Source organism: Coenobita brevimanus, chromosome 103 (assembly GCF_032717465.1).
Source record: "Coenobita brevimanus isolate Jiangsu-jjx chromosome 103, ASM3271746v2, whole genome shotgun sequence".
Lineage (NCBI taxonomy): Eukaryota > Metazoa > Arthropoda > Malacostraca > Decapoda > Coenobitidae > Coenobita > Coenobita brevimanus.
Window position 1 is genome coordinate 38,114,693 of NC_137056.1, and position 18,156 is coordinate 38,132,848.

The window sequence follows — 18,156 nt, forward strand, 5'->3', positions numbered from 1 at the left end:
TGAATTAATCACAAAAAGGAGAGAAGAGAAAGATTTGGGAGTGCTGGTCCAAGATAGTTTGTCACCAGAAAAGCACATTAACAAGATAGTTGGAGAGACTTATAAGCTCTTGACTAACATAAGAGTAGCATTTCATTATATGGATGAGGAAATGACGAAAAAATTGATAGTGGCCATGATCCGCCCCAGGTTAGAATATGCAGCGGTAGTGTGATCCCCACACAAAAAGAAAGATATAAACAAGATTGAGAGAATACAAAGAACAGCAACCAAGATGGTCCCCAGTCTGACAGACCTGTCATACAGAGAGAGGCTGAAAAAACTGGATTTGCCTTCGTTAGAGGAAAAGAGAAAGAGGGGAGACATGATTGCGGTGTTCAGGACCATGGTGGGAGTAGAAAAAATTGACAAAGAAGATCTGTTTGTATGGGATAAGAGAGCAACAAGAGGACATGGAATGAAATTGAAAAAGTCAAGCTGCTTGAAGGATATCAAGGAATATAGCTTTCCTTACAGAAGTATAGACTTATGGAATAGCCTGGACAAAGAGATCGTCCAGTCTAAAAACTTAAACGAGTTTAAAGTTAAATTCGACTTATTGAGAAACAGCGACGGAAACCCACGAGCATAGTACATTCCGTGTATATCACAATTAGGTATATTCTTAAATATTTGGAACGACTTAGACTAAGAGGTGGTGCATGAGAAAAACTTTCATGTGTGTAAAGGTAGACTTGATAAATGTGGATATGGAGACAGGACAACACAAGCATTGCTCAATTCCTGTATACTACAAATAGGTAAATAGGTAAATAGGTAAATACACACACACGCGCGTGCGCGCGCGCGCACACACACACACGGTTGTAAACAAGACAAGATGACGTGCATCTGCGGGAAGGCTTCGGAATATTTCCCAAATTTTATTACAGTATACAGGATGAGATTCCATCTATAAACTGTCGGAGACTGAAGTTAAAAGGTGGAGAGATTCACGTGTTTATTTGAAACATTTGGATGCTCTTTGGGAGCTGCTGTAAAGACAGAAAATGGCAGGTGGGGAAGGCTGAGAGAAGCAACATGTTTAACAATCTGGTGATTTCGGGGGATTTGACCATCAAAGCGACATGCATGAATTAATGAAGGCATTAATGATTAGAATCAAAGATGGAAGAAGTAATCAAAAGCATGAAAAGTGATAGTTCATTGACAAAGAAAGGTGAAATAAAAGATCAGTAGGAGCTGAGTGCCGACAAGGCAAGAGCCCTCAAGAAGAAAATAAGTGATTTAGAAGAGAAAAATAAAGAACTGAGAAAGAAATTGAGTGAAACTGACCATAAGACCAAGATGGCATGTACAGCTCTAGAACGAGTGCAAGAACAAACAGGATGAATGGTTAAAGAGCATGAAGAGATGTTGGAAAAGAGAGTAATAATAAAACAACATAGTGAAGAAAATTTTAAAAATGGCAGATAAACAAAGAGGCATCATCAAAAGTGAAATGGTGAAAGTTTTGAAAAAAAAAAAAAAAAAAAAAAAAAAAAAAAAAAAAAGGAGGCAATGGTGAGGAACAAAGCTGAAAGGAATAGATTTATGATCATTCTTGGAGTTGAGGAGAATGAACAGAAATCAAAGCAGGGTAGGAAGAATGAAGAAATGACCAAAATCAGCGAAATATTTACTAAGATTAATGAATACGTGATCTAGTGTTATGCGGCACTGTCTGAATATTTCGCGGATAATTATCACCACAGACAAACATTGGCAACCCCCCTGCATGCATCCCAGTCTTCCTCCAGTTACCTGTGTGCCTCCACCATGGATAGACTTACGCAAAAGTTTTCCCTGTGTCTGGAAACACGTCAGCCAGCCTGCCTCAAGGTCATTGACATAGTGACTGCACTCCCCTGCTCACACCACAACACAATAACATCACACTTCTCAAAGCCTATACAGAAATGGTGTTTGTGGTTGACTGCGGTGTTCTGAAAGTGTTTTTTTATTGTGGAGGGCTAGTATAAGCCTTACTTGTGTCACACATAATGACAACCACAAAAAATGCAAAAGTTACTCCACTTCCAAAGGTTCTCTTATGCAAAAGTTTTCCCTGTGTCTGGAAACACGTCAGCCAGCCTGCCTCAAGGTCACTGCCATAGTGACTGCACTCCCCTCCTCACACCACCACACACTAACACCACACTTCTCAAAGCCTATACAGAAATGGTGTTTGTGGTTGACTGCAGTGTTCTGAAAGTGTTTTTTTTATTGTGGGGAGCTAGTATAAGCCTTACTTGTGCCACACATAATGACAGCCAAAAAAAACACAAAAAGTTACTCCACTTCCAAAGGTTCTCTCGCTGACTCTACACACTACCCTGACAATCTGAGGCCATCAGCTTGAAGTTGAAGGATTGGTGAGTATTATGACACTTACTTCTTAATTCTTGGCTAAGTACTAGTTGAGATATTATGGAAAAAAAAAAAAAAAAAAAAAAAAAAAAAACTGATTTTCCAGAAATCCCCAGCTGAGGGAAGGGTCGGCGGAAATAAACATCGGACGCCATGGGTTATATCCAAGTAAATACAGTCTACCCATCCTTCCCTTTCTTGAACAATGTCTATCACTCTATGATAGAAGCTCAGCATGTTCATAACACAAAACAACCCTTCCCATATGTCTTTCATGGAATTTTATCCATCTTTTTCTAATGATATTTTCACAAAGTTTGCAGACTCTACTAGTGAAGGAGACAAGTCTATAGTTAAGCAAGTCCTCCCTGTCACCACCTTTATAAATCAGAATTATATTTGCTTTTTTATTTTCAGTAGGTAGCCCTCAACTTTCTATGGAAGACCCTATAGTATCACAGACAGGCCTTACTAACTGGTCTATGCATTCTTTCAAGATCCAACCAGCTACTTCATCTGGTTCCACTGCCTTTCTCACATCTGTATCCTCCATCAACTTAAGAATCTCCTCTCAACTGCTGCTGATTCCAATTTCAACGGCTGCATCTCTATTTCAGGTTCAAGGGATTCCTCTTCTGTTACAAATACCTACTGCAATTTATCATTCATTATATTACAGATTCCCTCCTCTTTTTCATATATTACATCATCATCTCTCAATCTCAGTATGCTGTTCTTTGTTCTCATTTTACTATTAACATATTTGTAGAACAGCTTGGGTTCTTTCTTGCTTTTATTAACAATATCCTTCTAGTATTTTTGTTCCTCCTCCTTCTTACTTTTACATGCTCATTTCTTACTTCTTTGTACTCTTTCCAAGGTTTTTCAGTACAATATATCTTTTTCTTTATCTTATGCTCTATTCCTAATTCCAAGTGCCTCCCTATATCTTTTATTAAACCAAGCTTTCTTTCTGTCTTCCTTTTTCGCAGCAACTTTAGAAACATGGTTTCCGACTCCCACCTCATATATTTTCATAAAGATATTATGTTTCTCCTCAGTATTTTTCCCTCTCTCCATTTCACTCTAGTCCATATTTTCTAAATAATATCTTAATGAGTCAAAATCCACTCTCCCATACAGGTAGTTATATTATTTTGTTGATACTTCTCTTTCTCCTGTGTCCCCTCCCAATACCTCCATCTCAATAATCAGGTGGTCACTTTTTCCTAGGGGGCAATGATACTGTAATTTCTGCATATCATTACAATTTCTTGTAAAAATCAGATCCAGTCTTGATGGTGTATCCTCTCCCTTAATTCTTGGATATTCTTTAACCATCTGTTTTAACATACTTTCCATTATCAGCTCTATCACTCTATACCCCCAGGTTTTCACAGTGTGTGTGTGTGTGTGTGTGTGTTCTTACATAATTGTATCTTTACAGGAATGAGTCAAGCTCGTACTGTCCCGTGTCTTAAACCATATTTATCGTACATATCCTTAAATTTGTGAATTGTTTTGGCACACACTATTTCATTCGGTAGTGCATTCCACTGATCGATTGCTCTGTTTGGGAAACTGAATTTCCTTACGTCTTTATCACCTCTCTTCTTATGCAGTTTTTTGCAGTGTCCTCTTGCTGATGCTTCTCCATATCTTAAGTAATCATTTATGTCTATTTTCTCCTTCCCTGATATGCACTTATATAGCATTATCATGTCACCTCTTTTCCTTCCCTCCTGTAGTGTTCGTAGATTCAGTTTACTTAGTCTTTCTTCGTAGCTTAGGTCCCTTAAGCTTGGTATCCATCTTGTAGTGGCCCTTTGAACTTTTTTAATCTTGTCTATGTGCTTTTTGAGATGAGGACTCCAGACTACTGATGCATATTCCAGGGTTGGTCTAATGAATGATGTTATTATCCTTCTTAGCATGTCTTCATTTATGTATGTGAATGCTATTCTCATATTTGCAAGCAGTGTATACATGTTCCGTACCTTCTCGCTGATGTGGTCAGCCGGAGATAGTCTGTTATTGATAATCACACCTAGGTCTTTCTCTCTTTCTGATGTGTATAGGGATCTATTTCCTAACTTATAATCCCAATCAGGTCTTTTTCCACTTTTACCAAACTTGATTACATGACACTTGTCCATATTGAATTCCATTTGCCATGTACTACTCCATTCATGAAGTTTATTTAATTCTTCTTGTAGCTCTTTACAAGAGTCTGTGTTAGTAATTCTCCTTTGTATTTTTGCATCATCTGCAAACATATTCAGATAGCTCTCATTTCCAGTGTTACTGTTTATATCATTTATATACACTAAAAACATGATTGGTCCCAGCACTGAACCCTGTGGTACTCCACTAGTCACTTCTTTCCATGATGAGTAGTTTCCTCTTAGTACTGTTCTCATTTCTCTTTTTATGAGAAAGTCTTGCATCCAACAAAACAGTTTGCCTCGAATTCCTCCTTGATAGTACAGTTTCCATAAAAATCTTTGATGTGGTACTGTGTCAAAAGCTTTCTTGAAATCTAAATAGATACTGTCCACCAATCCTTCCCTTTCCTGTATTGTGTTTGTTACTCTGTCATAGTAGCTCAACAGATTAGTAACACATGATTTTCCTTTTCTGAAACCAAACTGTCTTTCTGTTATCATACTGTGTTCTTCTAGATGATTTACCCAAGCTTTTCTTATAAGCTTTTCTAATACCTTGCTTACAACACTGGTCAGTGATACTGGTCGGTAGTTGAGTGGATTTTGTCTATTTCCTTTCTTGAATAAGGGGACAATATTTGCTTTTTTCCAAATATCAGGTAGTTTACCTTGACTCAAGGATTTCTTGAAAATTAAAAATAATGGTTTACTTAACTCCTTTGCACATTCTCGTAATACCCAACATGAAATTTCATCAGGACCACTTGCTTTTCCTCTGTCTAATCTACTTAACTCCTCCTGTATTACTTTTTCTGCTATTTGTATATCTGGTAGTATGTGCGGACATGCATGTTCCACATAGTCCCTCTCAAAATTTTTTTCTTCTGTAAAAACTAATTGGGAATTCTTATTTAGTGCTTCACAAATATGTTTCTCTTGTGTATAAGTGATTCCCTCGTCCGTAATGGATTGTATTATATCTTTTACTTTGGTTTTGCTTCTGATATAGCTGTAAAACAGCTTTGGTTGATCACTACTTTTATTTATTATATCCTCCTCAAACTGTTTTTGGGCTTCCCTCCTTATTCTTGTATAATCGTTTCTTGCCTGTTTGTAATTATTTTACACCCTTTCACTATTGTGTCTTCTGTATCTATTCCACAACAAATCTCTTCTTTCTTTTGATTTTTTACATTCTGTACTGAACCATTTCTGTATTTTCTTATCTGCTTCTTTGTGCTGTGGGATGTACTTCTGGACTCCTATTTCATAAAATTCACAGAATTTTTTTATATACTGCATTTAAATCTTGTCCTCTAAGCTCATTTTCCCAATCAACTTCTAAGAAATACTTCTTTAGGTCTTGATAATTTCCCTTTTTATAGTTTAGGCTCTTTTTGTAACTGTCATTGCTGTTTACTATGTCATATGCTATCCTGAATTACAATTTAGTACTGCATGATCGCTTCTGCCGAGTGGAGGGTGATATATTAAACTGTCAATATCATTTTCTTGCTTAGTAAATATTAGATCTAGCACTGAAGGTACATCAAGTCCTCTTTCTCTGGTGGTTTCCCTCACATGTTGCGTTAGGAAAAACTCTTGCACGAGATCCAGAAGCTTTTGGTCCCAACAGTTTTCTTGGCTAATTATATCTAGAGTATTCCAATTTATATTTGTATTGAAATCCCCAGTTAGTATAATTCTTTCCGATTTCTCTTCCATTTTATGTGGTAATGATCTTAAACTCTGAATTGTACTCTCTGCCAGGTCCTCATATTCGTCTCTTTCCCATGTGTTTGATCTGGGTGGCATGTACAAATTGGCTACAATTACTTTACCTTCAGATGTGTTGATCTCTACTGCAATCAGTTCTACTTGTGATGGTATATCTAGTTTTATTTCATTGACTTTTAGATTTTTCTTAGTTAATATTATAATTCCTCCTCCTTTTTTTAAATTTCTGTCTCTTCTCCATATATTGTATTCCTCTAAGTTTAGTATGTCATTGGATATCCTTGGTGTTAATTTTGTTTCAGTTAGGCATATTATTTGTGGTTCATTTTCTCTGACATAATCATTCATCTCTAGTAATTTAGATACTATTCCATCCACATTTGAGTACATCAACTTTATCATCTTGTTTATATACTTGTCATGACATGGTTCTACTACCTTCCTCCTTTTTATTCCATCCTGTTTGTGTACCACTTTCGTACCTGGAATCCTATTACTTTGTAAAAAAAATTTCTTCTTCTCCTCTTCTGATCTTCCCTTATATTTTGTTTTTGCTTCCTCCCTTTTCTCTTTCAGTAATTCCAGTTCCTCTTGTGATAGGCATCTTTTTATCCATACATTTTTGAACTCCTCTTTTACCATAAGATTCTTTGCATTTTTTAGTATCTCTTCCACAGTGTTTACACTCTGGAAAGTCACCTTTAGAGGTCTTGTCTTGCGTTTCTCATATTTCCCTAACCTCTTGTGTTCCTCTATGTCTTTACTACAGATTTCCTCTGATACTTCTTTCAGTAAGCTCATTACATTTGCCATCTCCTTTTTGTCTCTTGTGATCTTGTTTTTTACTTCTTCCTCTTCTATACCAGTGATTACTATAGATTTGTTTATATCTACTGAATCTCTGACTAACTTCGGATTGTTTTGGATTATTCTTTTCACTTCCTTTTTAATGCTTTTTTCCTCCACCCTTGTTTCTAAGTCTTTCTTTACTTTCGCTATTTCAGCATATGTGGTTTCCACATCATTTTTGTAGCTTTGCACAGCTTCATTCACCTGTGTTATCTTCTCCTCAATATCACTGCTCTGGTCAATAAGACTGCTTACTTGCCTAATTGTCTCTGTGTCATTTTTTAACTCTTCCATAACAATCTCATGATTGACTACTGTACTTGCCATTTCACTCATTTTCTTCCCAAGTGTACTCAATTCCACTGTTAGTTCACTGATGGTTGTGTCTTTCTTATTGGCCTCCCTTCCTAGTTTTTCTATTTCATCCTTTTGCAAGTGCATCTGCTTCTTTATTTCATCAATTTCATTTTTGAAAGCCATTTCTAGTTTGTTTACACGTTCAACCAGTCTATTGTGAGTCTCCACTTCAACCAGTTCTTGGTAGAAATCATCATTTTGCTTTTTACCTTTATCCCTTTTCTTTTCCAAATTTGCTTTACTAAAGTATGTATCCATTTTGCAATACTAAAAGTGCAGAGCATGTACTTACAATCCCAGTGTTCTTGTAGTCTAAACAAACCTCAGATGACTCAGCGTATTCTTCGGTCTTGGTTCTTTTTCCTGTTTGAACAAGTCTTGTTGAAACTTATTATTTTTTTCCTTTTAATAATGAAAAATCATTCAGTCTAACCTGGTACAGAGCTTGACTCATACAAAGATACTAATTTAGGTAATGCCACTGGCCATGTTGGTTCAGTATGGAGCGCTGATGTCGCACGTCCGCCTCGGTTGAATCCCTGTGTGTGTGTGTGTGTGTGTGTGTGTGTGTGTGTGTGTGTGTATTTACCTATTTGTATTTACCTATTTGTAGTATACAGGAATTGAGCAATGCTCGTGTTGTCCTGTCTCCATATCCACATTTATCAAGTCTACCTTTACACACATGAATGTTTTTCTCATGCACCACCTCTTTGTCTAAGTCGTTCCAAATATTTAAGAATATACCTAATTGTGATATACACGGAATGTACTATGCTCATGGGTTTCCGTCGCTGTTTCTCAATAAGTCGAATTTAACTTTAAACTCGTTTAAGTTTTTTGACTGGATGATCTCTTTGTCCAGGCTATTCCATAAGTCTATACTTCTGTAAGGAAAGCTATATTTCTTGATATCCTTCAAGCAGCTTGACTTCTTCAATTTCATTCCATGTCCTCTTGTTGCTCTCTTATCCCATACAAACAGATCTTCTTTGTCAATTTTATCTACTCCCACCATGGTCCTGAACACCGCAATCATGTCTCCCCTCTTTCTCCTTTCCTCTAACGAAGGCAAATCCAGTTTTTCCAGCCTCTCTCTGTATGACAGGTCTGTCAGACTGGGGACCATCTTGGGTGCTGTTCTTTGTATTCTCTCAATCTTGTTTATATCTTTCTTTTTGTGTGGGCACCACACTACCGCTGCATATTCTAACCTGGGGCGGATCATGGCCACTATCAATTTTTTCATCATTTCCTCATCCATATAATGAAATGCTACTCTTATGTTAGTCAAGAGCTTATAAGTCTCTCCAACTATCTTGTTAATGTGCTTTTCTGGTGACAAACTATCTTGGACCAGCACTCCCAAATCTTTCTCTTCTCTCCTTTTTGTGATTAATTCATTACCCAAAAAATAATTCAGTGATGGTCTCCTGGTACTTTTACCCATTTCCAATATTTTACATTTCTTTACATTAAATTTCATTTCCCACGTCCGGCTCCAATTGTGTATCCTATCCAAATCCTCCTGCAGTATTTTACAATCCTCCTCAACCTCTATCTTCCTCAAGATCTTTACATCATCAGCAAACAGACTCGCATAACTGTTCACTCCATCTACCATATCATTTACGTAAATCAGGAACATTACTGGCGCCAACACTGAGCCTTGAGGGACTCCACTTGTTACTTCCCTCCATCCAGACATCTTTTCCTTTATTACTGTCCTCATTTGTCTGTCTCTCAAAAAGTCTCTCATCCATTCCAGAAGTTTCCCCTTTAGTCCTCCTATATATTCTAGTTTCCACATTAGTCTCTTATGAGGTACCTTGTCAAAGGCCTTCTCTAAGTCTAAGTACACACAATCCACCCAACCATCTCTCTCCTGTACCACATCAATCGCTCTTGAGTAAAAGCTCAACAAGTTTGAAACACATGACCTTCCACTTCTGAATCCAAACTGACATTCAGCCAAAATATTCATCTCTTCCAGATATTTTATCCATCTGTCTTTCAGGATTCTCTCACACAATTTTGTGACCATGCTGGTTAGAGACACTGGTCTATAATTCAGGGGTTCTTCCCTGTTTCCTCCCTTGTAAATTGGTACCACATTTGCCCTCTTCCATTCTTTTGGCACTTTCCCCTCTTCCAGTGAGCATACAATTAAGCTGTGAATTTTATCCGCCAGTTGTTCTTTGCATTCCTTCAGTACCCAATTAGAAATTCCATGAGGTCCTGGGGCTTTCCTTACATCTTGAGTTTCCAGTAATTTATACACTTCCTGCACCTCCACTTTTATATCTTTCATCACCGGAACATTTCTAATCACTCCCTCCCCTTCCACAAGCTTCTTTAGTGAAAACTGACTGGAAACGTTTGTTCATTATTTCTGCTTGCATTGCCGCATCCTTAAAGACCTCTCCATCTACTTTCAGCTTGGTGATTCCTTCCTTTTGTTTCAGTTTGCCATTAACAAATCTATAAAACAGTTTGGGTTCATCCTTGCATTTGTCAATTATACCTTTTCAAAATTCCTTTCTTCTTCCCTACGTATTCTTGTGTATTCGTTTCTTGTTCTTTTATATTCTTCCTTTGTTCTGTCATTACCTCTCTTTCTCCAATTGTTCCACGTCTTATCTCTCTTTTTTTTGGCTATCATACACCTTCTATTAAACCACTCCTTTTTCCTGTTTTCTTTCCCTCTTACTCTTGGTACAAATTTTTCCACTCCCAAATTATAGAGGTCTAGAAAGATATCCCACTTCCTCTGTATCTCTCTTGTTTCTCTGAATTTTCTCCAATCCGCATTTTCAATAAAGTTTCTCAATCCTGTAAAATTTGCTTTGCCAAAGTTGTATCTTCCCTGTCTATGAAGCTCGTCTCTTGGCTCGACGTTTCCTATTAACATCTGGAACTCAATGACCACGTGATCACTTTTTCCCAAAGGAGAGAGATATTCCAATGATTCTATTACATCGGGTTCTTTGGTGAACAGTAAATCTAACCTTGCTGGTGTGTCCTCACCTCGAAACCGTGTCTCTTCTTTGACCCACTGCGTCATCACATTAGTCATTATTATATTTAATAACATAGTACCCCACGAATCCTCGCCGCCTCCCGAGTACCATTCCTCCCAGTTCACCTCTTTACAATTAAAGTCACCCACCAAAATTATATTATTGCTTTTCTCAATTATTTTTTGCAAGTAGCTAGCCATATCTGACAACATCTCATGGTATTCGTCATCCTTCCATGCTCTAGTCTTTGTGTGTGTGTGTGTGTGTGTGTGTGTGTGTGTGTGTGTGTGTGTGTGTGTGTGTGTGTGTGTGTGTGTGTATTTTACCTATTTGTATTTACCTATTTGTAGTATACAGGAATTGAGCAATGCTCGTGTTGTCCTGTCTCCATATCCACATTTATCAAGTCTACCTTTACACACATGAATGTTTTTCTCATGCACCACCTCTTTGTCTAAGTCGTTCCAAATATTTAAGAATATACCTAATTGTGATATACACGGAATGTACTATGCTCGTGGGTTTCCGTCGCTGTTTCTCAATAAGTCGAATTTAACTTTAAACTCGTTTATGTTTTTAGATTGGACGATCTCTTTGTCCAGGCTATTCCATAAGTCTATACTTCTGTAAGGAAAGCTATATTTCTTGATATCCTTCAAGCAGCTTGACTTTTTCAATTTCATTCCATGTCCTCTTGTTGCTCTCTTATCCCATACAAACAGATCTTCTTTGTCAATTTTATCTACTCCCACCATGGTCCTGAACACCGCAATCATGTCTCCCCTCTTTCTCCTTTCCTCTAACGAAGGCAAATCCAGTTTTTCCAGCCTCTCTCTGTATGACAGGTCTGTCAAACTGGGGACCATCTTGGTTGCTGTTCTTTGTATTCTCTCAATCTTGTTTATATCTTTCTTTTTGTGTGGGCACCACACTACCGCTGCATATTCTAACCTGGGGCGGATCATGGCCACTATCAATTTTTTCATCATTTCCTCATCCATATAATGAAATGCTACTCTTATGTTAGTCAAGAGCTTATAAGTCTCTCCAACTATCTTGTTAATGTGCTTTTCTGGTGACAAACTATCTTGGACCAGCACTCCCAAATCTTTCTCTTCTCTCCTTTTTGTGATTAATTCATTACCCAAAAAATAATTCAGTGATGGTCTCCTGGTACTTTTACCCATTTCCAATATTTTACATTTCTTTACATTAAATTTCATTTCCCACGTCCGGCTCCAATTGTGTATCCTATCCAAATCCTCCTGCAGTATTTTACAATCCTCCTCAACCTCTATCTTCCTCAAGATCTTTACATCATCAGCAAACAGACTCGCATAACTGTTCACTCCATCTACCATATCATTTACATAAATCAGGAACATTACTGGCGCCAACACTGAGCCTTGAGGGACTCCACTTGTTACTTCCCTCCATCCAGACATCTTTTCCTTTATTACTGTCCTCATTTGTCTGTCTCTCAAAAAGTCTCTCATCCATTCCAGAAGTTTCCCCTTTAGTCCTCCTATATATTCTAGTTTCCACATTAGTCTCTTATGAGGTACCTTGTCAAAGGCCTTCTCTAAGTCTAAGTACACACAATCCACCCAACCATCTCTCTCCTGTACCACATCAATCGCTCTTGAGTAAAAGCTCAACAAGTTTGAAACACATGACCTTCCACTTCTGAATCCAAACTGACATTCAGCCAAAATATTCATCTCTTCCAGATATTTTATCCATCTGTCTTTCAGGATTCTCTCACACAATTTTGCGACCATGCTGGTTAGAGACACTGGTCTATAATTCAGGGGTTCTTCCCTGTTTCCTCCCTTGTAAATTGGTACCACATTTGCCCTCTTCCATTCTTTTGGCACTTTCCCCTCTTCCAGTGAGCATACAATTAAGCTGTGAATTTTATCCGCCAGTTGTTCTCTGCATTCCTTCAGTACCCAATTAGAAATTCCATCAGGTCCTGGGGCTTTCCTTACATCTTGAGTTTCCAGTAATTTATACACTTCCTGCACCTCCACTTTTATATCTTCCATCACCGGAACATTTCTAATCACTCCCTCCCCTTCCACAAGCTCCTTTTCTTTAGTGAAAACTGACTGGAAACGTTTGTTCATTATTTCTGCTTGCATTGCCGCATCATTAAAGACCTCTCCATCTACTTTCAGCTTGGTGATTCCTTCCTTTTGTTTCAGTTTGCCATTAACAAATCTATAAAACAGTTTGGGTTCATCCTTGCATTTGTCAATTATACCTTTTTCAAAATTCCTTTCTTCTTCCCTACGTATTCTTGTGTATTCGTTTCTTGTTCTTTTATATTCTTCCTTTGTTCTGTCGTTACCTCTCTTTCTCCAATTGTTCCACGCCTTATCTCTCTCTTTTTTGGCTATCATACACCTTCTATTAAACCACTCCTTTTTCCTGTTTTCTTTCCCTCTTACTCTTGGTACAAATTTTTCCACTCCCAAATTATAGAGGTCTAGAAAGATATCCCACTTCCTCTGTATCTCTCTTGTTTCTCTGAATTTTCTCCAATCCGCATTTTCAAAAAAGTTTCTCAATCCTGTAAAATTTGCTTTGCCAAAGTTGTATCTTCCCTGTCTATGAAGCTCGTCTCTTGGCTCGACGTTTCCTATTAACATCTGGAACTCAATGACCACGTGATCACTTTTCCCAAAGGACAGAGATATTCCAATGATTCTATTACATCAGGTTCTTTGGTGAACAGTAAATCTAACCTTGCTGGTGTGTCCTCACCTCGAAACCGTGTCTCTTCTTTGACCCACTGCGTCATCACATTATTCATTATTATATTTAATAACATAGTACCCCACGAATCCTCGCCGCCTCCCGAGTACCATTCCTCCCAGTTCACCTCTTTACAATTAAAGTCACCCACCAAAATTATATTATTGCTTTTCTCAATTATTTTTTGCAAGTAGCTAGCCATATCTGACAACATCTCATGGTATTCGTCATCCTTCCATGCTCTCGTCTTTGGGGAACATACACTACCGCCATATCTCTCTTAACATTCTCTCCAGTTTCTAATTTCATATATATCACTTCAGCCCTGCCTTCTCCCATTTCCACAGTATCTACATTTATGTTGTTCTTCACTGCTATCATCACTCCTCCTCCCTTTTTTCTTTTCTGTCTTTTCTCCACAGTTTGTATTTACCATCTCCCAAATGAACATCAATATCTTCTCTTAATTTGGTCTCTACAAAGCACATGACATCAGGTTCATGTTCTCTCAAGAAATCATTAATTTCGATCCTTGTCGATATGAAACCATCAACATTAGTATATATCACCTTCAAATTATTTTTGACATTATTAATACCCTCTTCTCTCCTACTCTCTGTCCGTACCACTTCCTCAACTTCTGATCTTTCACAACCATCCCCCCTAATTTCCTTCACTTCTATTTCCTTAAATACCATTTCCTTACTTTCATATCCAATACTCTCCAAAAAAAAGTATTACGTTCTTCCTCTGTCCTCTTATCATTTTTTCCTTTACTTCTTCCTTTAATGATTTTAAAGCTTTTCTTTCTTCTTCATTCAGATCTTTTCTTATTATAATATTTTCCATCCCCGCCTCTTTGCTTAATTTCCAGGTCACTTTAAGTATCTCATTTATTACACTTTCTGATGTAAACTTGACTCTCATTGGTCTTGTTTCCCCTTTCTTATATGGCCCTATCCTCCTTACTTCCTCAATTTCTTTTACCCACTTGTTTCCCTTCGGGTCAATCTTGCCTAATATTCCTCTCACCATGTTCGTGTCTCTCTCGAGTCTTGCGAACCTAACCTTTTCTTCCTCTTCCCTGTTTCCAAATACTATCACACATCTGTTCCTTTCTACAGTTTCTCTCACTATTTTCTCTTTTTTCTTCAGTATTTTCACTACATTTTCTTCCATTTCTTTCTTGTTCATTTCCCTTTCTTCCTGGATGATCTCTCTTAAGCTGACCACTTCTTTCTGTTCTTCCTCTACGTGTGCCCACTTTGCCTTGTGTTCTTCTAGTACATTACTCACCTTCTCCGTTTTATTGGTACTCTCTTCAAGTTTCCTCCTCAGTTCAACATTTTCCCGCTTCAAATTCTTTATCTCTTCATTGGCTGTTTCGTTGGACTGGATTAGACTCTGTATGGTGGTTTCCGTATTTCCTGACACATCCTTTATCACTAGATTCTCTACTTTTTTTCGAGTTCACTAATCCTCATAATTAATGTTTTCACTAGGTCCATGACATTAGTATTAGCATCAAATCCTTGAAATTCCATTCCCTCATTGTTTACATTTTCGGCCATCTTTAACGTACCGATCAAGTACCTAAACAGCTGTTACCAATAAGCCACAAACATTCATGTATACTATTGCCAACAAATCTTTACATTTTTGGTAGTCTACCAACTTTCATTATTTTAAATTTAAAGAAAGACCCTAGGAGACAGGACAGACAAAATTCCTGAAACTACTCAAGGTCAGGAGCGATGCCTGGGACGTCCTCTCTCTCCGGCTGTGTGTGTGTGTGTGTGTGTGTGTGTGTGCAAGCCATTAAAGCTATTTTCCTTGCATCATTTAATATACAGCAAATGCTTCCTCATATCCAACAAAACATAGCCTTACAAAATCTTTCCCTTCGGTGAACAAATGTTTTCATTATGAAATCCATAAATTGCTAACATGGCACAAAACTCTCCATTTACACTGATGGTAATACACCTACAGTATATATTTTACTTTCATTACTGGCAAACACTACTCTGCTGTGCCTGGCCATAAACTATTAGACAGGAAGTGAGGGCCAGATTGGGAGTGAAGAGAAACCTGTGTTCAAATGGTCATGCAGTTTGTTTTTTCCCTGGTTTAGGTAACATTTGCATTTTTCTTGCAACAGAGCATTTTTTTTTCAAAAACTGCACAGAATAAAATGTATCTGTTTTGAATAGAATAGTCACAAAGTGCAGAGAGGGCTGAATGGTAAGGAAATGAAGCATGAAAGTGCTTAAAATATTCTGGTAATGAGATAAGTAAGGAAAGGAATTTACGTGATGAAGTGCGAGGATGGCTACAACAGGGAATAAAAGCTGCAGGTATACTGAGGACAGTTACATGGATGTAACAAAGTCGATGAATGATAGTACTGTGATTCTCATTCTAACATTTGGAAGCAAATCTTGGACTCCACTGGAAGAACGCATGTCAAGAGTGAGAGAAATGGAAATGAGTTATCTGAGAAGAATGTGTGGACTTATATGGAGAGAAAGAAAGACAAATGAAAAAGTTTAAGAGTATTTTGGTGTTGATATCAGTGTATTAGGAACTGTTAGAAGTACCCTCAGATAGTTTGGTCAGGTGAAGAGAGTGCAGAGTGAAAGATTGACCAGGACCGTACTATACGTGAGTGAAGTGGAGGAAGTGAGGGGAAGAGTGATATGTAAGCGAGGGAGAGGAGAATAAAGTGGAGGAAGAGGGTGGAAAACATATGAATGTGGCTGGTGTGTAACGAGCAGAAGGCAACCTATTAGGAAAGGACAGGTGTATGTGAAGGTGATACGTTCATGGTCACTCCCTTTGGGATTAAGATGTCTGGCTATTGATGGATGGCTAGATGAATCGACAGAAAGATACATACAGTACATACTGCTGAAGATGTATTACTGCACTCTGCTTACCCAGCTACTCACCATCTGTCCTCAAGTAGTCATTCAGGATTTGGAAGAGAGGGAAGGAGTCCCAAGTGTCGGGAGGCTGCTCTGCCAATACCTGGTCCATGTCTACCGCAAACAGAGACCAGAAGATCTCTGCATGCTCCACTAAGAGATCACTGAACCACGCAAAAGCCTGTAATGACACCACCAACCAAGGCTCAGGTCAGGTCAATGTCATGTCAAAACTGATTAAAAGATGGTGGGTTCAGGATACAGAAGCATAAACAGCAGTGAAAAAATAAAAAATAAATAAAAGACACTGAAGGATGACTGATATGATTTTACTAGTGTCATTAATGGGGTGAAAACAGCTACAGAAAAAGTAACTTATTAAGAACTGCAAAGCATTGAGAAAATATCACATGACTGAAATTATTTTAGCATAATGTATCATATAAAATTAAGTAAAACACATGGACATAAAATACATTCAAGACAGAAGTTCAAAAGATGGATGGAAAAAGTAATTTTTCCTTTCGTAGGAGATTGTTAGGAAAGCTAATGAATGAAATTCCACTTTCTACTAGCTGTGATACACAAGGATGGTGGAATGAGTGGACCATCTCAAGAAATTCAGGTCAAGGAAAGGAATACTATAACCCTGCTTATGTTAAAGCTTTCTCAACTCTTTGAGATATATGTGCCTGTAGGATGCTAGGACTGAGGTTTCCTCAGACCTTTAACCATTCTCAAGTTCTAATGTACATATGTATATTAAACAGGGAATTGTGAAGTGGAAAAACAGGTAGTGTGTACAGTGACCTGTTTGGTGGGAAACTGAGTGGGTGTCTTCATAAGTATTGGCTGGGAAAAGAAACATGGGTTATTCTGTCATGCTAAACTCCTAGGGTACCTTCAAACTTTTCATACAGGGAAAGTAATTAGTTACTTCCTATGTATTTTTTTCACCTCTACCTACTTTTCAGCAGCTAAGAAACCCTAGAAAATGAAAATGAAGGAAAATTCCTAGGCAGTCACCATTAGTGCTAAAGATCAGAAGCACACTACCAGTGTAAACTGTCAGGAAGTTCTGGGCTGCAAGAGGTGCACCAAGTGCAACTACTACCAAGCAGCTAGAACAGTATGTCTCTTTTACCTTACCATCCATTTTTCCATTCTTCATAACCCTCACCACAATCATTTCTTATCCATTGTTGAAAAAAGCAGTGTCATCATTCAGTGATAAGCTTCTTTTTTTTTTTTTTTTTTTTTTGTATAAAAATGATCCCTTTATCTATCAATATTAACTGAAGCCATTCTTGGAGGAAAGCTCTCTTTCTGGCAGTCCACCAAGCCCTGGTTGATTGAGGATTGGAGATATGCACATTTCCAATTTTTACACTTGAGGTAATGGATGGTGACCTCCAAAGTACCATGTTAAATAACAACCAGAATCCTAGTAGTTTCAAAGGTTCACCCAATGTCAAAGTTGCTGCAAGCATTTTGAGTACAGATTCTCAACCCAGATGGTGTTTTACCAAACCTTTCTTTTGTGGCTTTAAAAAAAAAAAAAAAAAAGATGATTCATTTCCTAGGTTAGGTCCAGGGAGGAAACTCTAGGTAAAGCTATGGCTTTATCATAGACTACACACCACTCTGGTAAATTAACTATTGCTACATTGTGAGCTCTGGGTAAGGAGGATTACTGATACCTCCAAAGTTTTTGCTGTCCTTCAGAATGCTCATGTATATTATCTTCTCGATGGACAGGCAGCCGTAGGGAGTAGACCACTGAATCTGGTTTTACTTCATTCACATTTCTTTTTAATCATGCCCCAAGAAATAAATGAATACTTTCACTCAGGTTTTGAGGTTCAGGAACAAAGTGCCTGCCTCAGAGGACTGTGTAAATTTACCTGCCATACAAAGGGCCCTGATTGATTG

The 18,156-nt window shown here is 37.8% G+C and overlaps 1 protein-coding gene across 2 annotated transcripts in view; it reads right to left on the reverse strand.

Moving 5' to 3' along the window:
- Positions 1 to 18,156, reverse strand: part of LOC145415710 (calcium-dependent secretion activator-like) — a 495,031-nt gene that overhangs the window by 348,710 nt on the left and 128,165 nt on the right. The window contains exon 4 of one of the 2 annotated variants that reach the window (XM_080284934.1): positions 16,249 to 16,405. In XM_080284934.1, coding sequence (XP_080141060.1) covers positions 16,249 to 16,405 — 157 coding nt within the window. Of the gene's footprint in view, positions 1 to 16,248; positions 16,406 to 18,156 lie in introns of those variants that run through there. The other variant, XM_080284935.1, reaches the window with a different exon arrangement.